This window comes from Ambystoma mexicanum, chromosome 4q (genome assembly GCF_040938575.1).
Source record: "Ambystoma mexicanum isolate Mex_15411 chromosome 4q, UKY_AmexF1_1, whole genome shotgun sequence".
NCBI classification, from domain to species: domain Eukaryota; kingdom Metazoa; phylum Chordata; class Amphibia; order Caudata; family Ambystomatidae; genus Ambystoma; species Ambystoma mexicanum.
Genome location: NC_090928.1, coordinates 690,058,657 through 690,077,444, shown reverse-complemented (window position 1 = coordinate 690,077,444; position 18,788 = coordinate 690,058,657). Strand labels below are relative to the sequence as shown.

The 18,788-nt window shown below is 42.1% G+C and overlaps 1 protein-coding gene across 2 annotated transcripts in view; it reads left to right on the top strand.

Annotated features, from left to right (window-relative positions):
• The window catches only part of FERMT1 (FERM domain containing kindlin 1), a 422,040-nt gene extending 405,551 nt beyond the window's left edge, over positions 1-16,489 (top strand). For both annotated transcript variants that reach the window (XM_069608276.1, XM_069608277.1), the window contains exons 14-15: positions 3,405-3,546; positions 14,141-16,489. In XM_069608276.1, coding sequence (XP_069464377.1) covers positions 3,405-3,546; positions 14,141-14,314 — 316 coding nt within the window. In that variant the 3' untranslated portion in view covers positions 14,315-16,489. The remainder of the gene's footprint in view (positions 1-3,404; positions 3,547-14,140) is intronic.
• The last annotated feature ends 2,299 nt before the right edge of the window (positions 16,490-18,788 follow it).

Below are 18,788 nucleotides of genomic sequence, written 5' to 3'. Positions count from 1 at the left end.
GCCAACCAATTGGCTGGCACCCCTTGCCAGGTTGCTAATATGGATTAAAGATACCTAACAGAGGTCACCAATATGACCTACCTATAATCTTGAAATGAGGCCATGTCTATCCAGCATTCCAGCTCCGGCAGATTTGTGCGTGGACAATTTATAGCCAACAGTAAAACTCTTTGGGCATCTAGTTCTTACTTGAAGAATTTCATCACACATGTGCGTCCCTGACTTACATCCCTGCGAAAATTGGAGGCATCTGCTTTACACCCAAGTATGGGATGCCCTGAACACTGCATCGTAACAGATTTTTATTGCTATTTTAAAAGAAACGAAAGCGGCTAAACTTGACTGTGTTAGTATTAAAGGGAGGCAACCCATTCCCTAAAAGGAATGTTAGCCTGCTGCATATGTATGTTTGTGTTTTTATATTTGTAGAGTGCCGTTTCCCTTAGGGGCCATATACGTCTAATTGTATTCAAGGTTTGGTGCATGGAGTCTGGAAAGATTTTCCTTATTCTTAGTCCTTCTCTTTCTTGGTATTAAAGTTGGTCTTGGTTGTTAACCCTCAAGAACATTTATCTTCACTTATCAATCTGTGAACAAAGAGGCACTTCAGCTCACTAGGTTATAACGTAGTGAGCTGAAGTGTCTTAACTTCGGAACTTCTCATCAAATAAGCGTGTGTGAAAAAAACATTTAGATATAGAATAAGAACACTGTAACATGCTGCATGGCATGTAATTTTTCGAGGTGGACTGGTAAAATGATTCGTCAAGGGAAACTGGTCATAGATAAGAACAGTAGCTCAGCAGGGTCTACTGTATTGTGGGGAAAAATAACATTGGTGGATGGGATGGAACCCTGGTTCCCCGTTGATTGAGGGTACGCAAAGCGAATGCTCAACTTCTAGTCCATCAACGCTATGGGGTACAGGACGGCACCCGAGTGCCTTTTGTGTTTGAAAGGACTATTATGTTACACCTTCTCACAGTGGACAGAGTACATGGTGCAAGTGCTTCGGCCCCCGCTGAATTAGCAAGGAGTCAACTAGTGACAAAATGATGTACAGCATCTCTGGAGGCCATATCAGGCACGTAACAGAGCTGTGTTGGGGCCAAAATGGTGTCAAGATATGTTAGTGAGATGGCTGTCTTTAAAAAAAGAGCGATATGTACAAATATCGCTCTCAAGTACAGTATCTTTGAATAAACGAGTTGAGAGCTTGCGCATCTAGTAACATCTGTGGGTCTAGGGCCTGTTTTTCCAGTTTACAAGCCCTACATGTGTTTATTTAGTTCCCTTCCTCATGCAGGTTGGCGTTGACACGCAGGAGTAGTGTCACTGCTTACTCTGTGATGGCTTTTACCATAGGAGTGAGCGAGATGCTGCCTTTGTAGGTGGTAGCTCTGAGGCATACAAGAATGATGGCCAGGTCTTCCAGGCTGATGGTTGTGAACTTAGTTTATCGTGTGATGCTTCATGTTGGGACTGATTTCAGGGGAGGTTGAAGCAGTTTTGTTAGCGAGGACCCCATTAATGGCCTTGTTCTCTATATGATATGAAGTTGCCACAGCTTAACATCCTTCTGATTAGGTTAAAGTGCCTGCTTTAGCTTTGTTATCCCGAAAGACAAAATATGTGAATTCCGGAGTAGTTTGTCTTTGCCAAGAAAAGCTGTGTTGCACAGTCTACTGGGGAATTCAAGGTTTGGTGATGGTGGATGTAGAGGATGGGGAAGTTGGAGGTTTAACCCAGGCTTTGGGCTGGGAAAGGAAGGTGTGACCTCTCCTGGTGAGCCTTCCCCCATCAATGATCCCGAAGTCATATTTTTTGGTTGTGCAGAACATGACTGATGTGTGCTCCTCTGTTCATCAGATCAAATGTTGCATTTTGCAAGCTAGAATCCCCTTCCAGACCATGGAAATAAAAGATGGGAAACAATTTCTGTTTTGCCCGAATTTGTTTGCAAACCACAAAGTGGAGAATGTTAGATTTGAGGGATAAAGGGAATGCAAGGAGAGCAAGGTTTGGGGGGATGATAAATACAGAATAATAAGCGGATCATACTCTTAAACATACACACTTTGGATATTCGAGAATATTTACTTTTGGATTGCAGAGGGCCTTCTACTTGAAGTTCAGACTTTTTGGTATAAGTCTGGTATAATTGTACTTGAGAATGTTTTAGTTGAATGGTCTTCCTCCCAACTTTAATTACCACTCCAAATGTTAAATTGAAACTAAAATGTAGTCAATAACAAATGACCAAATTATGTTTCATTTGTGCTTTAGCTTTACGTTAATAGTCCAGATGTTGAGGCTGGACAATGCCCTTACAAGTCATGATCTTTCGTAGGATGGTTTGTTTCCCTGCAGTTGAAGCAAAATTCATGTGACCTTACATTTGTGTCAATTTCCGTGTTAATGTTTAACAATTCATTTTAAAACCAGCATTGGCATTTGTGCAGGCATGGGATAGACATCTGCCCGCCAGTGCCATGTTACTAAATGGCCATAGGATTTCAACAGCTGAAAAATGGTTTGAGTACCTGGGCATATGGTGGCACTGCTTGGTAAATGCCTAATACTTATACACAAGCCAATACTCTTTGCTTTGCCAATGTATGTTTTAACAGGACTTCAGTTCAAGGACACAAATACACTGTTTATAAATCAAGTGACTGAACGCACACTTGGTTATGACCTTTTCATTACACCAGCACAGAATTTAAAGCTAAAACGAATCCATTCTATTTCAAAGGGCTGCTTTGAAATAACACTGACAGTCCCTATACCGTAGAAGGATTGATGTTACTGCATGACCAAGCTCACTGAAACAGTTCCCAGGAGAGATGTGTTTTGGCCGGGCAGAGTAGTGGGTGGGAATGCCATTAAGCATTGGCATGGCCACAGTCGGTGGATGGATAACTAATCTAAACGACTGCCACAAGTTGTGTATCCCTCCTCACATGCCATCTCCTTCCCCCATGTACTCCAATCTAAAGGTTTCAGTTTACAATATCCCAAACTAAAAAAGGTAAATGAAAACCCTCACGCTTCGAAGGCAGATGACCGGATATGCGCATGAACAATGTAAACCTAAAACTTTCCCTTTTCAACTGCACTGAAAAGAACAAAGAAGGCTGTGGCACCAGGAGCACTGGGGTTGTAAGTGCAATGAAGGGCGTAGAACATGCGGTCTCTAGCCATGCTCTTAATCCCCTGGGAAAAAATCATGGACTGACCAAAGTCAAAGGCAAGAAGTTGCAAATCAGTTACTACGTGGCTGCCTATACAGCCGCTTTGGTCTATAAATTCCTTCCAGGCACAGACGGGCAATAACCAGACAGTTACTTTTAACATCTGATTCGTTTGAATATGTACATAAAGTTATTTTCTCTTGCTTGCAGGTTTAAGGGAAGCAAGAAAGAGGACTTGCTCGGAGTGTCATACAACAGGTTAATTCGGATAGATATGGCCACTGGCGTCCCAATCACAACATGGAGGTTTGCTAACATGAAGCAGTGGAACGTGAATTGGGAAACCACTGAGGTAAAACCATAATGTTTTTCACAGTTGCTTTGGCCATTAGTGGAATTCTAACTAACAGCACAGATTAATGGAAGAGAGGATATACCCACAGGATGCAAGCCCTGTCTGCCAGTACTGGGCCTGTGTTTTGCCTCCCCCTGGCTACACACAAGCGCATAACACATTTGCAAACAGTCCTTCGTGAATCAGCGCTGTGTCTTCACACTTGAAACAATTCAGTGATATTTAATGATGGTAATGTGTGAGAGCGGTAGTGTGACGTGGAATAGCAGTAAGTGAGAGAGGACTGAGAAATTAAGGGAAATGAAAGGTTTTATGAATGTACTTTCATGGAAATGGTTTATCAGCAAAATAAAGTTTGATTGTTTTATATCTACATTCAACACGCCTATAAAGTTGCCAAAGGCAACGTTTGTTGTTGTTGCATAGAACAGGATAAGTACATAGCAAAATAAACCATTGTCAAAGTGTGGGGAGAGGGGTTTTGCTCATGGCACCCACTGTCAAGATGTGATTGTTAGGTAAGTATAATTATTATAAATCTTCCTGACCTGTCAACCCCACAAATTCTTGTTTGGGCTATCTTTTTCCCCTCTCACCTAGTCTTTTACTCTTTTTATGGGGCAAAATGGTATGTCTCTTCATAGTGTGTGTATGGATTTATAGTTCCCTGTAACTTTTGGGCTTAGGTTGGATTGCCCCTTTGGGCTTCCCTTAATTTCTTGCTACCCCTTTGGTGAACGAATCTTCCCGAGAATTTAAGTGGGATTCCCATCCCCTTTACATTTTATATAGTGAACCAGCACACCCCACCTTATGTGGAGTGCTGGGGTGATAGACTGTGTCCCCCTTCTCACTTACTTGGTAACATTTTTGTTACCATTACAAGTTAACTTGAATGGCTGGTGGCAGTGAAACTACTTTTAGGTCATCATTACTTGTAAGCTGTCAATGCACAGGAGGGTCACCATTCTGCTAGAATGGTGGGCTCAGTCTTTTTTCGCCATTTCTCATTGGCTTGTTGTTTGAGGTGGTCTTCTGCCATCCTAGGTGGGAAAGATCTTGGTTAAGGTTTTGTCTTCGGCAGGAAACCTTTGTATTCCCGCTGAGGATCCAGAGCATCTGAGAAGGCAAGAAGCGAGGGAGGAGTCCAAAACTCTGCAACCGTTTGTCCTTCACTTTTCCTGAAAGGAACCAGTTCCTACTAGGGAGGAGGGGGCTGGCTGTCATGGTTGGACAGCCAGACCGCCCCTTTATGGAAACTGCAGCGAGAGTTTACAGAAGTTGTTCTGTAGTTCCTGATAAATACTCCAAAGCTGCAATCTGCTGACAAGTTCACCACTGGGACCAAATCCAAAGAGGAAGATGAAGAAATGAGGGCCATAACCATTTCCAGCAGCCGGAGAACCTGCTGCGTATAGTAAGGAACTATTGATGGCAACAGTAAAGACAGACACAAGTGGATACAGTTCAAGGATGTTTATTAAACTGTCAATGCACGGTGGAAAAACACCTAACTTAAACCTAAATCTAAGATGGGAGCAAGCGTCAGCCATCAAATGAATAATAAGGCTGTCCTCATGGTGATGTCAAAATAAAAAGGCCTATACTAAAATCCTTACAACTAATTACAGAAAGAGTGTGGGATAGGGTATTCAATAAAGAAAGAAGTGTTCCCAAATAATAAGTCAGGATGTGATTGCCACGGGTCTCCCTTCACTACGTTTTTAGCACGGGATAAGGAGGGTCTCCTGATCACAGCACACACTTGAGCTTTCCCAGCACAAGCCGACTGTTCCGCTCCAGCTACCGGGCTCTTCCGATGGTTAAAATCACTTTTCAATAAAAAGTCTCTTGCCTTCGCGGGCCTGATAGTTGTACAAAAAAACACAAAAGTTCTGTTCCACGTATGGCTTTGGATGACAGCCTCACCCCTGGGTTCCGCCTCTTTCAGGCACAGCCTGCTCACAGTCGTACTCGACAACTCAACCAAACAGTTTCTTTCTCAACGAATTCTGGGTGATGACTTTCCACCCCTGGATCTCCCTCGGCCAGGATTGGACCCTAAATGACAAGTGGGACACTTCACTTTCCCTTATCTTGCAATACTTCTTGCTTTCTCGAATCTTAATGCCTTTTTAAACAGCTGCATAGGTTTCACCCCCTATTTGTCGGCCTGCCTCTGCCGGGTGCACTCTGGCCACCTTTTGTAAAACAGTTCACTGTGGACATCCCTCGTTAGGGTTCACTTCTGTCAACACACTGCTCATAGGGACTTCAGGCTTTGCCCCTTTGTGTCAGCATCCCTCCGCCAGATTTATTCTTGCCAACCTTTATGAAACAGTTCACTATGGGTCTTTTAGACTTCGTCCCTTCTCGTTAGCATCCCTCCGCCAGGTTCATTCTTGCCAACCTTTGTAACACTGTTCATGCACTCCTTTTACTGTGCATGATTGGTTCCCTTTTGTTTTCCAATCATCTGCAGGTCAAAGACGTCCGACGGTACAGAGGATTTGACAAGACGCCGGTATGACTACTTTGACCCCCTTCTGCCTTTTCTTAAGGCCTTCTGGTTAGTGTAGCTCAACAGCAGGTTAATCGCCTAGCATTTCTCAAGTGACCACCCACGTGGTGTTTATTTCTGTTATGCTGGTTTTCCCCTTTCCTTATATCAATAGTTCTTTGTTCATTCAAAGTTCAATTAGCCATTTGCTACTTACATGCAACACAGTTCGTTTTCTTTATCGGCTCTCCCCTTGATTTACCGGCTGTGATGAACTGCTTTGCTTTCTTGACTTTAGAGTCAAGGGCGGTACCATTGGGCCATGCGTCTCTCCCAGCTTGGCTGTCAGCGGAGGAGGCCCCCGAGCACCGCTGACATCTGCTGCAACACATGCTGGCTATTCGCTGCGATCTTACAATTCCTTCTCTTGAGACTTCACAGGTCTGTCGATAAGGGCAAGGTCACTTCTCTCCTTGGTATCCTCTCAACTCGTGCCGTCTTTCTCCTTCTATTGAACTGCCGTGCTGAGTTAGCTCTAACGTTGTGTGGTCTGCCTTGCTCATAGTGTGCTGTCGTGTTCCACCTTTTATCCCTGTGGGGAAGGGAAAGGGCCGTCAGGTGTGTGTGATTCTGATCAATTGTCTGACTTTGCCTGACCCTTGTATTGGGACATGTCAGGTAAACGGCTCTGGTGTTAGTCTGTTGTTTTTTTGTGTTGTGCGATAGTGTTTGTGTCAGAAAAGGGGTGGGGGCAGTGTTTTGGAATATCCTATGTGGTAGGATGGGGAAAAGGTGTTTCAAGAAGGGGAATACCACGTCTCACCCATTGGTGTCCTACTCCCCGAGGGCCCCCCATCCAGGTGATCCTCCAGCACTGGTCCACCCCCTGGAACTGAATCCAAAAGCGATGCTCTGACCACCTGGATGACAGATCGCTGGGGACCAGCCAGGGAGACACTGTCAGGTTTCTCACAGTAACGAGAGCCTGATGTATTTTGTATTTATTGATTTATAAAGCGCTTTACACCAAAGCCTTCCTTCCAAATGACCTGGGGGTCCCGAACGCGACTACGTCTACCCAGGCAGGCATTCACTAGTCTTGAGAATACCTGCAAAACGAGCCATCCCTCGACATTATGTGACCTTACTGGCCTGCAAAACGCCAATACCAGAGGACCTTGACCCTGAGTGGAGTGCAATGTTTTTCGAAGTGCAATTTCGTTCAAAACTTTGGGGGACTCCTGCTGGACTTCCAGAGACATGATTCAAATCCTGGAGGTCCCCTCACCAGAGCACAGGACTGACAGAGTGAAGAGAATCCGACCAGCGATACGCCTTCATCTGGCTCCTATAGAAAGGTGCCAAATGCACAGAGCTGTGAGAAGCTGTAAAGAATCTGTCAATGACTGCCACCAGTTTTGTTTTCCTTCAGTGTCCATTTCCTCAGTGTCCAGACTAAGGACCGGGTCTTGTGCTGCTGCATCCTCAAGGCATCCAACCAGAAGCTCTTCTTGTCTGCTGAGGTACTGTGTTGGCTTGGGTAATACTTACCTTAAATCTTGTGCGAATCTTGTTAGGCTGAGTGAGTGAATCGAGTGTTTGGGAGTTTGCCATACCATTCGACCAAGCCTAATGCTGGAACTCACATAGGAAGCCTTCTGTGAAGTCCCTGAACACTTTAACATGGTCGTGCAGCGTAACACTATTTTATTTTTAAAGCAATGGCTCCTACTGAATATCTGAACTAGACTTCACAATGAAGACCCATTGAATGAACAGGGTTTTATGGCTTTGTCACGATTTGCGGTAGCGCAAGGAACTTTAAGATTTTAACACCGCTCTTGCGTAGAAGCATAGGGGGGGAGCAATACTACAGAGGCATTGCAGGGCTGTAGTCAAACTGCACATTTTTTAAGTATTCCTTTACGGCTATGCAAGGGTGCTTCCTCCTGCTGCAGCAGTGTACAAATGATGGCCTTAAGGCGTGGGTAGTCTCTCTTCAATGGAAGCATATGCAAGCAGCAAGTGGAACCCAGGAAAGTTGCTGGGGTGGGTTACATTAAATTTTAACCTTGCCATGTGGGACTTTCCAAGAGGGCATGAAAGATCATACACTGCACCCCTAGTGGGGGACGCTGTAGCCCCCCCCTCCAAGTTGTATTTGGTTTTGTATTTTGTTGGCATTTAGAAAGCGCTTTCGCCAAAGCGTAGTACATGGAAATAGGCAAACGGTGCAATATTAACTGCAAAAAGACAACATTGAATCACAGAAAGGTTTATCAGGTAGAAAGAGTAGAGCGAAGTGGACTTTTTAGATGAATACGAAAGATATGGAGAGGTGCATAATCTCTGACCCACAATAGTGGGGCATTCCAGAGCTTGGTGCAAAAAGGACAAAAGAACAGAATTGGGAAGTGGTGCAGGGGGGATTTTGGAACAATGCAGAGATATTGAAACTGAGAGCAGAGACTATGAGGAGAGTAGAATGAGAGTAAAGATGAGAGGTAGGAAGGAGCAAGACTATTGTTAGGGAGATTTATAATGTGTATGCTTCATCCCCTCTCCTAATGAGACCCCAGCACTTTTTGCTGGACGTCTGGAGCTTTTTCTGAAATCCAGAATGAGTGGTGCCTTTTTCTACTCATTCATTCTTATAGGCTCTGTCTTTTCAAACTTTGTATTATACCTGTCCTATGGAGTCTATTTTACTCCATAACTCTTAAAGGTTTCTGTATTCTACTACTGCAGCACACAGCCACAACATAGGCTGTGTTGCTGGGAACCCTTGGAGCCCTCCTTTGAGATTCTTTTATTTATCCTAGAGTAACTAGAGTGCTTAAGGATCTCTCCAAAAACTTTATAGCCTGAAAGATTGGCAGACACCACCTTATGTGGTTCAAAAAAGAGTTTGCAACCAAACAAAAAGAGCTTGCCTTGGCGACAATTATGTAGTCAAGCTGATCACTTATTTTCTTAGAAGGTTGTCAGCATGAGTAATACTCTAATCCATGTGTGGTTGCTACAAAGAAACAATCAAAAACTGGAAAAATGATAAGAGTTATAATTTTACTCTAATGCGCCAACCACTTGTATCGAATTATTTTTGGTGATTACTCCACAGATTAATAATTCCAATACACGTGTTTCCCCATCACTCTTTGCAATGGTTCTTCAGGAGAGTTTAACACAATCTTGATAACCTTTTTATAAAAAAGACAATAATGTTTCAAAAGAATACATTAAAAAAGAAAATTAAAAAAGGGACCATGCCACTTAAATTGTGACTTCATAGTTTTCTTTGTGTACTTATTAATTTAATTATTGTTTTGTACTCACCCAAAAAAAAAACATATTCTTATTCCAATATCCTTTGTTTATGAGGTAACTTTCATTTTGCTCCTTATTTTAAGTAGTTTGTACAGTATTACAGCCCTCTGCTGTCAAATCTTTTCAGATTCTGTGGGGGGTAGAGAAGGTCTTGTTTATTTTACTAATTAAATTTCTGTTCAACAAATATTTGGCTCATGGAGTCCTTTATTACTAACCACTTTTCAGTCTAATTAGGCTATTTGTAAATTAGAAGGTCCTTACCTTAGTCATTTGGTTTTTCCTCTCAAAATCCTCCTTTCAGATTCAGGTTACATAGCAGAGTGCCGCCGGATGCTTTCGCGGCTTCTCTGTGGCTTATTGCTCTTTTTATATCACTCGCGCGGGTCGCGATGTCATCACGTCACGCGTTACGTTATTTAGCGTAACGTGATGACGTCATCGCGCTCAATCGCGCTAAAGCGGCCATTTTGTTTGTAAGTTCGTTCCTGTACGGACTAAAAGATACGGGCTCATGTAAATGATCGATTATTATAAAAAAAGACTGTGGAGCTGATTTATATTGGTTTTTACTTAGTGCTGAGTTAATAAGAAAAATACCAATAATGTTAACCTAATTAATTGAAATATTTTAATTTTGGAATTTTCTATATTTATTTAACATTCCTAGAGAGTGATCTAATTTCTCATATAGAATTATTTTACCAACAAAAATTGTTATATCTTCAATTTGTTAAGAGAAATCTAACGGAAAAAACACAATGATTGTAATTATACATTTTTTTAACCGAACAGTTTACACACCATGCTTTTGCAAAATCTGATATCATAACCAATTGTACAATTCAAAATCATTATTGTTAGAGTATGGTATCATAGCCAATTGTACATTTCAGTATCATTATTCAAACCAGTTATGCATGTGTCCATTATGCATATCCACTTGCACTCCTGCTTTCTTAAAATGTCTTCTTTGTTCCCCCCTCTTGGTGGTAGGGAGATTTTCTCCAGGCCAAATATTCTCAATCCTGATATGTCAAACATAGGATGATTTTCCAAAATATGCATTGCAATGGGAGATCTTAGATCCCGGTTATGGATAGCTCTTAAATGCTCAAACATTCTGACTTTTAGTTTCCTTATTGTACTGCCGATATAATGTTTTTTGCAGACACATTCCAATCCATATACCACAAATGTGGAATTGCAGTTAATCAATTGCTTGATTCGTTTAGTATTGCCATTAGGTAGTAAAATTTCCTTTTTTCCTGTGTTCAGAAACGGACATAATTTGCAATGTCCACACTTTTGAGTACCTTTCATGAGTGATTGAAAGAATATCTTTCTTGTATCTGGTAATGGTTTTAGAAAGCTCGGACTCACTAGATTTCTTATGGTCGGAGCTTTACGAAAACAGATACTTGCTTTGTCATCCACATGATTTCTTAAGCTCAAATCAGTGAGAAGAATATTCCAATTCTCTGATAATATTTTCTTTATCTTCCTTGATTCTGTGCTGTAGGTTGTTATGAATTGGATCCTGCGTTTGTTGGCTATAGTTTTTGGTTTATCCCTTAGTAAAGAATCTCTTGAGATATTTTCAACTTTCTTTATTGCGGTTTTAATGTTGTTAGTACCATAGCCTCTTTGTATAAATTTTAAATGAGTAGATTTCAGATTTTCCTGATAGGTAGAGGCAGTGCTACAATTCCGTTTTACTCTAAGGATCTCACCAAATGGTATATTGTGAATTGTATGTTTTGGATGAAATGAAGTTGCATGAAGGAGACTATTTCCTGCTGTTGGTTTGGTAAATAACTTTCTTTGAATCTGTGCATTCTCGATAAATAATTCCAAATCCAAAAATTCTATCTTGCTGGGGTCAACTGATTTTGTGAAGGATAAATTATAGTTGTTGTAGCTTAAGTGAGTAACATAGTTGTCCAACTCCGTTGTGTTGCCTTCCCAAATCAATAAAATGTCATCAATAAAGCGTCCCCAAAATTTAACATTGGTGTTAAAGAGGGGATGTTTCCATGCATGTTGTATTTAAAAAAAAAAAACATAAAAAGATTTGCATATGATGGTGCGAACTTTGATCCCATTGCTGTGCCCTGTCGTTGTTTATATAAAGTAACTAGAGTGCTTAAGGATCTCTCCAAAAACTTTATAGCCTGAAAGATTGGCAGACACCACCTTATGTGGAGTGCCTAAGGGATACCTAGTATTCCCCTTCTCTCAGCTCCTGTGACTTTTTAGTCTCAAAAACATCCTCCTAGTTATGGCTGGTGGCAGTGGATGTGTTATACCAACTATTGTGTGATCTGTCTACCACAGGCTATGTCCATAGCCTCGGTAGTGCACAATAGGGGCACCCAAGTACCAATTTGGCCTCCCTTCTTTTTTCGCCATTTCTAGCGGGGTTGTTCCCTGTTAGCTCTTCATCTACCATTCTGGGAGTGGGAGGCCTGTGTGTGTTTTGCCTTTGTCGGGAACTCTTAGGTGTCCCTGCCTAGGTTCCAGAGTGTCTGGGCAGGCAGAAAGTGGGGGAGGAGTTTTCCACCCCCCTGTCCTTTGTCTTCCTTAGTGCCTGAAAGTGACCAGCCCCCACTGGGGGTCTGGCTGTCCTGATTGGACAGCCAAACGCCCCTTTCTGTAAACTGCTGAGGAAGATGGCAGAGGAGTGAGTGCTGGAACTGTATAAAAGGTGAGGCTCCTGGAGTGAAAAGAAAGTCAACCACTGAAAGCTGAAGTAACGGAAGAAGACAACGACTAGAGATGCCAGCAGACCCTTTGCAACACTGTGAAGCGACCACTGCGGTCCTGACGTTTGTTTTCTGTGCGACAGAGGAACTACAAAAAGGATGACTCCTTCCCTTTGACCAGTGGGAACAAACAGTCCCAAGACGTTTGAGCCATCTCCCGAGGTCCTGTGAGTTTCCAGAGTTGCAGAACCCCAATAGTTGTAGACCTCCTGCTCATTTATAGTGCATTGTCATGGAAAGGTCGAATATGTCCAAATCTTTGCTGATCCCTCAAGGACACTCCAGAGATCCGATCCAACACACCCAGATTCCCTCATCAGAGTGTAGGACTGCTGGAACCGAAGAACATTGACCGGATGAATCGCACCCTTTTTTGGTGCTACAGAAAAGGCGCCAAAACTGCAGAGTGGCCAGAGGAATTGCTGAAAGCCTTACCAGAGGTCGGGTTCAGAGCTGCAACATCACAGTGCATCCACCACAAACATTTTCTTCAAACCTAAGGTACTGTGGAGAAAAAGGTATTGCTTACCCGATACCAGAAAGTTGCTCCAGAGCATTGGAGTGCATGTAGTGGTGTCCAGGACAACCCCCTCTTACCTCTGCTTGTGTCTACCGCTGCTTGTGTCTACCGCTGCTTGTGCCCCTTTCGCGAATCCTTTAACAGGATCTCCAACGTTGGTTAAGCCCTCTTGTATCTTGCTTCCTAGAGACTAGAAAGTATCCACAGGAACTTTTGACTTCTGCTGCTTTTCAAGACTTTATGCCTCTCCAAACCGCCTTTTAGCTAGGGTTGTGTTTTGGACTTTAAAAGACTTGCTGTCCAGGGAAACTGCCTCTAGAGCCTGAAGCTCTACTAGGATAACACTAACCAACTGTTTCCTTCCCAAAAATCACTATCTTATATGTGTATGCTGACTAAATACACTTACTGTATTACTTTGTGGGTGCACGTAATTACCGATGTAAGTGGGCACGTTCAGCAACTACCAATTAAGAAGTGGCCTTTTGAGTATTGTAAAGTATATCTAAATGTGTTGGTTTATTGTGTATTTAACAGTGACTCTTGTGTAAATATAATAAATCTATATTTTAATATACAATTATGTGTGATTCTTTGATGTACATTGCTAGCTAGATTCAGTGTACTTACCTACAGCTCACATCTTTCTCTTAAGATAAGCCTGACTGCTCTGCCACTCTACCAAGGTCCTTTAGTAGTAAAAGCTGATATGAAGAGTTGGGGATATACAAACCACTGGGATAGCTTACTAAAGTCTTACCTCCAAATGCTAACTATGACGAGATTTAAAGACAATATGGAGATAGTGAAAGGATAGGCAAGAGGTATAAGAGAAGCAGTTTGTGAAGACTGAGGAGGTAAATGGAGGTAAATGGAAAGGAAGATGAACAACAGAATTGAAAATAGATCATAGAGGAGTGAGATTAGAGTGAGGGCAGGATTGCTGTGCACTGATCTTAGATGCATACAATAGGCTTTACTTACAGGTTTTGCACATAAGCATTCCACGCTTCGGCCTTTGTGGAGGTTCTTGGATCCCTTGGAATGTTTGGGTGCAGGTTCAAGCCATTGGTTTATGCAACCCTCCTTTAACATGTATTGCAGACTCCTGTACACCCACCATCAAGAGCAACTGCCATGGTAACCCCTGAAGCCCCCACCCAAATGGAGTGGCGGATAAAGCCACCACTCCACTAGGATGGCATGAGTGGCGATGTGTTCCGCACACGCTTTAGCTACCGCACACCATATAGATGTTTCTCTAGAACGGAGTAATTTGCACAGTTGCGTACTGTGCCCATATTTAGCATTAACAGGTGTGAAATATGTGTTCTATCCGTTTCCAGTATACCAGTGACTAAATGGAAGGGGAGGCGCCAATGCGGACCGTGATTGCACTTCCACTTGAAGACTTGAAGTGACTTCAACTTGCTGACTTGTTAAGATTTTAAAGTGTCTTTTCTGTGTACTGTCTTTCAGGTGGCTATTGAATTTGACCAGAACGTATCCATTGCGTTCAAATGCCTGAGCGCAGACTGTAAAATTGTCCATGAATACATTGGCGGATATATCTTTCTGTCAACTCGTTCCAAAGACCACAACGAAACACTGGATGAAGATCTATTCCATAAACTAACTGGAGGCAAGGAGTGAGAAAATAAACCTGCTTCCTCCTTTTCCCAGAGGATGCTATTTTCACCAGATTGCTCATTTGTTTCCAGGAGTGACACTACTGCATCACAAGGCATTCTTCACTTGTGCTTTGGATCTTTTTAACTGCAGGATGATGGATGAGGGCACAGCTTGCACCTTCAAAATGTTTCATAATTTCCTAATTCCCCACCTATAATGGGGGCAGCATATGAAACATTATCGCATCAATCAGATTGCAGGGAAAATTGACTTGCTAAAATTGCAAATTTCTGGGAATCATAATCACATGCATTTGTGCATGCTACTCGCCTACTCATGCTATCTTTTCTTTGAAAAAGAAAAGGTTCCAACTTGTAAATGTTTGTGCTAGTGTTAATGAAATAATATGATGGAGTTCCAGTTTCATTCTATTGACCTTCTACCAATTAAATTATGCCTTCATAGGATCTAAAAAGCCAGCACCACAGTTCTGCTTGTCACTTGGTCACATTTAATTTGATGAAATTGATTTGTGCATATCATATATCCAACACCTGCTTTGCTCTCCGATTTTGCTCATCAAGGCACATTTGCTAGGCTAGATTGTTTGATGAGGGAGAGATCCCAAATATTGTATTGGTGTTACCAACATGCTGAAAGGATCTGCATGTTTTCTCTGGAATGCCAGCCTCCCATGAAACTTTCAAGCCACAAGTTCACACTCATGGTTAGTGCTGATACTTTGTGTAGTTATTTTCTCATTTACAAGCTTACCTTTTCCCAACTCGCAGCAAAAAAGATCCACACTGAGGTTTGCAGAGGGGCTACACACATTTTGCTCACTGCAAACATCCTCCCATGACATATGGCAGCACTCCACTGCGTTGCCGCATTTTGAACATCTTACTTCTACAAATGAAACCATGTTGGTGCTTTTCAAAAGGTCAAACAAAATAATATAGCCAAACTACGTTTTGTTCTTTTTTTTATTTTTTTTTTAAACATGTGAAGTTTTGGTTGCAATGTGAGACGAAAAAATTGATTTCATTTTGAGAAAATGCATATGTACAGCTTACTTTATGCAAGGGGTCCCTTACTTTATTCACTGACCATATTCATTCATTTGATGTTTACATTGTGTACATTTCTGTAATGGGCTGAGTCATTCTCATCTTGAGAAACAGCAACAAGCCCAACAGAATTCTCCAAATCAGACCATGCCGATTCACACTTCTCAGTCTGCATCTTGCAGGAGAGTAGGTTCGGGAAAATAGAACATCACAACCCACTTTTCCCCCAGACATTGAGGCCCTTATTTTAATTGTTTCTTGTGATCAGCTTTTTATTTGAATAATCTTAATTGGACTATTATTATTTCATTTCCTATTTGTTGTTGGTAAACTGTGACGCAAGATCCTCGACACCGAGCTGCCAAGATCTGTGCATAGTGGCCACGTTCATATTTCTCAGCAGTCGCCAAATGCCGGCCGCTTCTTTAGAGGTGTTTTGATTCTCAGTGCACATTATACTCAATATAGGCTATGACTGGTCCACTCACAACTTCTTTAACACTAATTGATCTCAAGCACTGTGATCTTATGGGTTATGATTAATCCAATGATTGAACTTTACCTTTCTTGCACATTCTATCAGGGAACCCCTTGATCGGCAGAATGTTCACTGCTTTTGAAGCCAGATGACATTCCAGGTCCGTATACCAGTTTATTCATGTCATTGAGGTGGCACAGAAGTTCAGACAACCAGGTGATCAGGCATGTTTCTGAATTATTTTAATCAACTTTTAGGCTTGTACTTGGATATAGTTCATGGTTTTAGATAATCAACACTGAAAACATATACCATTTAAATATCAGTGAAAGGACAAAAACAAAACCATGGTTTTAATATGTCTCGTACCTTTCTCTTATCTACAAATGTAAAGGAGAAGTTCAGTAAAGCAGCTATCCAATAACATGTAAGTGCACATTCTACAAATGTGGGGGTTTGTATGCAAATAACCTGTGTAAATATCGTCTATTTTAATTAATATTAACTTCATTGTAAACTTTTAATCCACAGAGGACCCAACTAAACAAAATCTTTGAAAAAATGAATGATTTAGACAAGGATGTTACTGGCCATTTGTATTAACTCCACGTTCTTAATAAAGGAGAATTTTTAAGAAAAAAAAGAAAACTGGTTTAATGTGTTTGTAAAAATGTGACCACCTCTGCTAAAGTTCTCTCACAAAGTCGTTTGTGTCATGGCATTTCTTTGATCTGGTGTGCCCCTCTGTGATGGCTGATAGCTCTGTAGGTCCTTCTGTGCAGTTGCTTTGCTTTCCCCACAGCACGTGCGCAGGTACCACTTGGTCAACTTGACAGAAGGCATCTCGGTGGTACTTTTTAAATGAAATGAATTTGTGCATTTTCTGTTAGTGTTGTCTCGTGTTTGTCTTTGTCACTCATTGACCATTTGGCAGAGGCCCCTTATACCTAGCTTCTGAAAGTGCCTTGTGCCTGGCTGATGTCTGGGATAACTCACTTCACCATGGTTCCTTATTTATTTGTTTATTTGCTTATTTATTTGGGTTGGGCTATAGGGCACACAAGACCCCACTCTGGAGTACCGTGAGAGAAGGGGGGGGAGGGTAAGGAGTACGCTTTGCAAGTGGACACCAATTCAATTGAAACTAAACCATGGTCTCATTGCTGGAGACCTTGGAACTTACCATATGGTACAATAAGCTATACGTTTGATAAGTCTTTAATCATAGCATAAGTTAATTACTTAAAAGATGTGGCACATTTTTAAACCAAAGCATCAGTAGTCTGGTTAGCATCCTGCTTTTCATTAGACTCCTGGCATTACCATAGTAACCAGTGAAGAAGCAGGCAGGGAGGACTGTTAGCTCAGAAATAGGCCTGGGGGAACTGGTGGATCTTTAGTGACCGCCTGCTTTTCAGGTGATTCTCTAGGAGTGTTAAGGCTTCTGGTCAGAAATTCCATATTTGGGGGTCCATGGTAACTGGTACCTGCTGCCAGTCTAGATTTCCAGGAAGTACCCCACCGGATGAGGTGCTTAAAGGCAGAATGCAAGATCTGGATGGTCCTAGACATGATGCACATTGTCTTGAAAATGATCCTATATTCCACAAGAAGCCTTTGAAGATCTTGGAGGATTGGGGAGATTTTCTCCCGCCTCTTGATGTCGATATCATGATTGATTGCAATTGCCTCGTACATTTCCTAGGTGCTCCAGCATAATGTTGTTACAATAATTCAGATGTGGAAAGATGAGGGCCCTGACCAGGTAAACTTTACGTTGGTGGTCCAAGAGAGGCAGGGTTATATAAGACATGTGCAGCTGGAAATTGGGTTTCTTGTCCACCGTTTTCACCGGTGGTGTGAAGGAGATGCATCAATCAAAGATGACTGAGATTTTGGGCTTGGTGGCTCGAGTATGGGAGAACCCGGGGAGAGTAGCTATAGGAATGGTAGGGCATTGATGCTTGGAAAACCAAACCGAATTACCTCACTATTTATTCATAGACAACTGGATGCCATCTATTCCTGGATCAGGGTGAAAGCTTTGAGTTGGTTGTCTAGTGAGATCTTCCCTTGAACATCTGCATGCAGATAAAACAGTTCTTCAAAAGAGTTGAAGAGGGTGCCAGGGGGTTCATGTAGACATTGGAGGGCCAGGGTGAGATACATGAGCCACAGCAGACTGTTATAGGAGACCCATTCATTGAATAAGAGCTGACTCAATAATTTTACGTGGGGGGGGGTCTGTACTTGAGGAATGATTCAAACCATTTGATGCCGTCTCTATCAATACCCATTGTGTGTTAAAAGCATTGGAGGATAATTGTGTGCTCTGCAGTGTCTGAGTCGGCAGACAGTTTGAAGAAGTAGGCCATTCATTGGTTGCTCCCCAGTGAGCAAGGGCAATTTGATCTCCTAAACATCAGTCGATGTGGTGCCCATAGCCAGGCAGAACGCTCAAAGGCTGTGTTGCAAGGCTATTGCGTTCACTGAACATTTGGACTTGCAGCAGAGATGCTCTTTCCAGGATTTTCATTTCCCGAGGGGCCTGAGGGGTTAGAGCTCAGATATTTGGTGAGGTGAAGGGGTCTAAAAAGGCATTTTGTCTGATGGGAATTAGTGTAGTTGTGTAAGGAGGTGAAGCAAGCAGATGTCATTAATGTGCACGTACTGAACAAAGAGGCTCTTGAGTTTTACAGATTGTGCATTACGCAATTTAAACCTATTGAACACTCACATGAAAGTCATTGCTTACTGAAGTCCGTTTTCAGAAGATGTACATTCCAAATGAGCTGTATCCAGGGACGTATATATGTGCATTGCACACTTTACATCAGAAAACCCACATCAAAGTCAGGGCTCACGTTGAGGTCCGCTTTTGCCAGATGAAATGGGAAATTTTCAAAATGAACTGTACTAACAGGCGTATCAGTTTCACTGTTCAGAC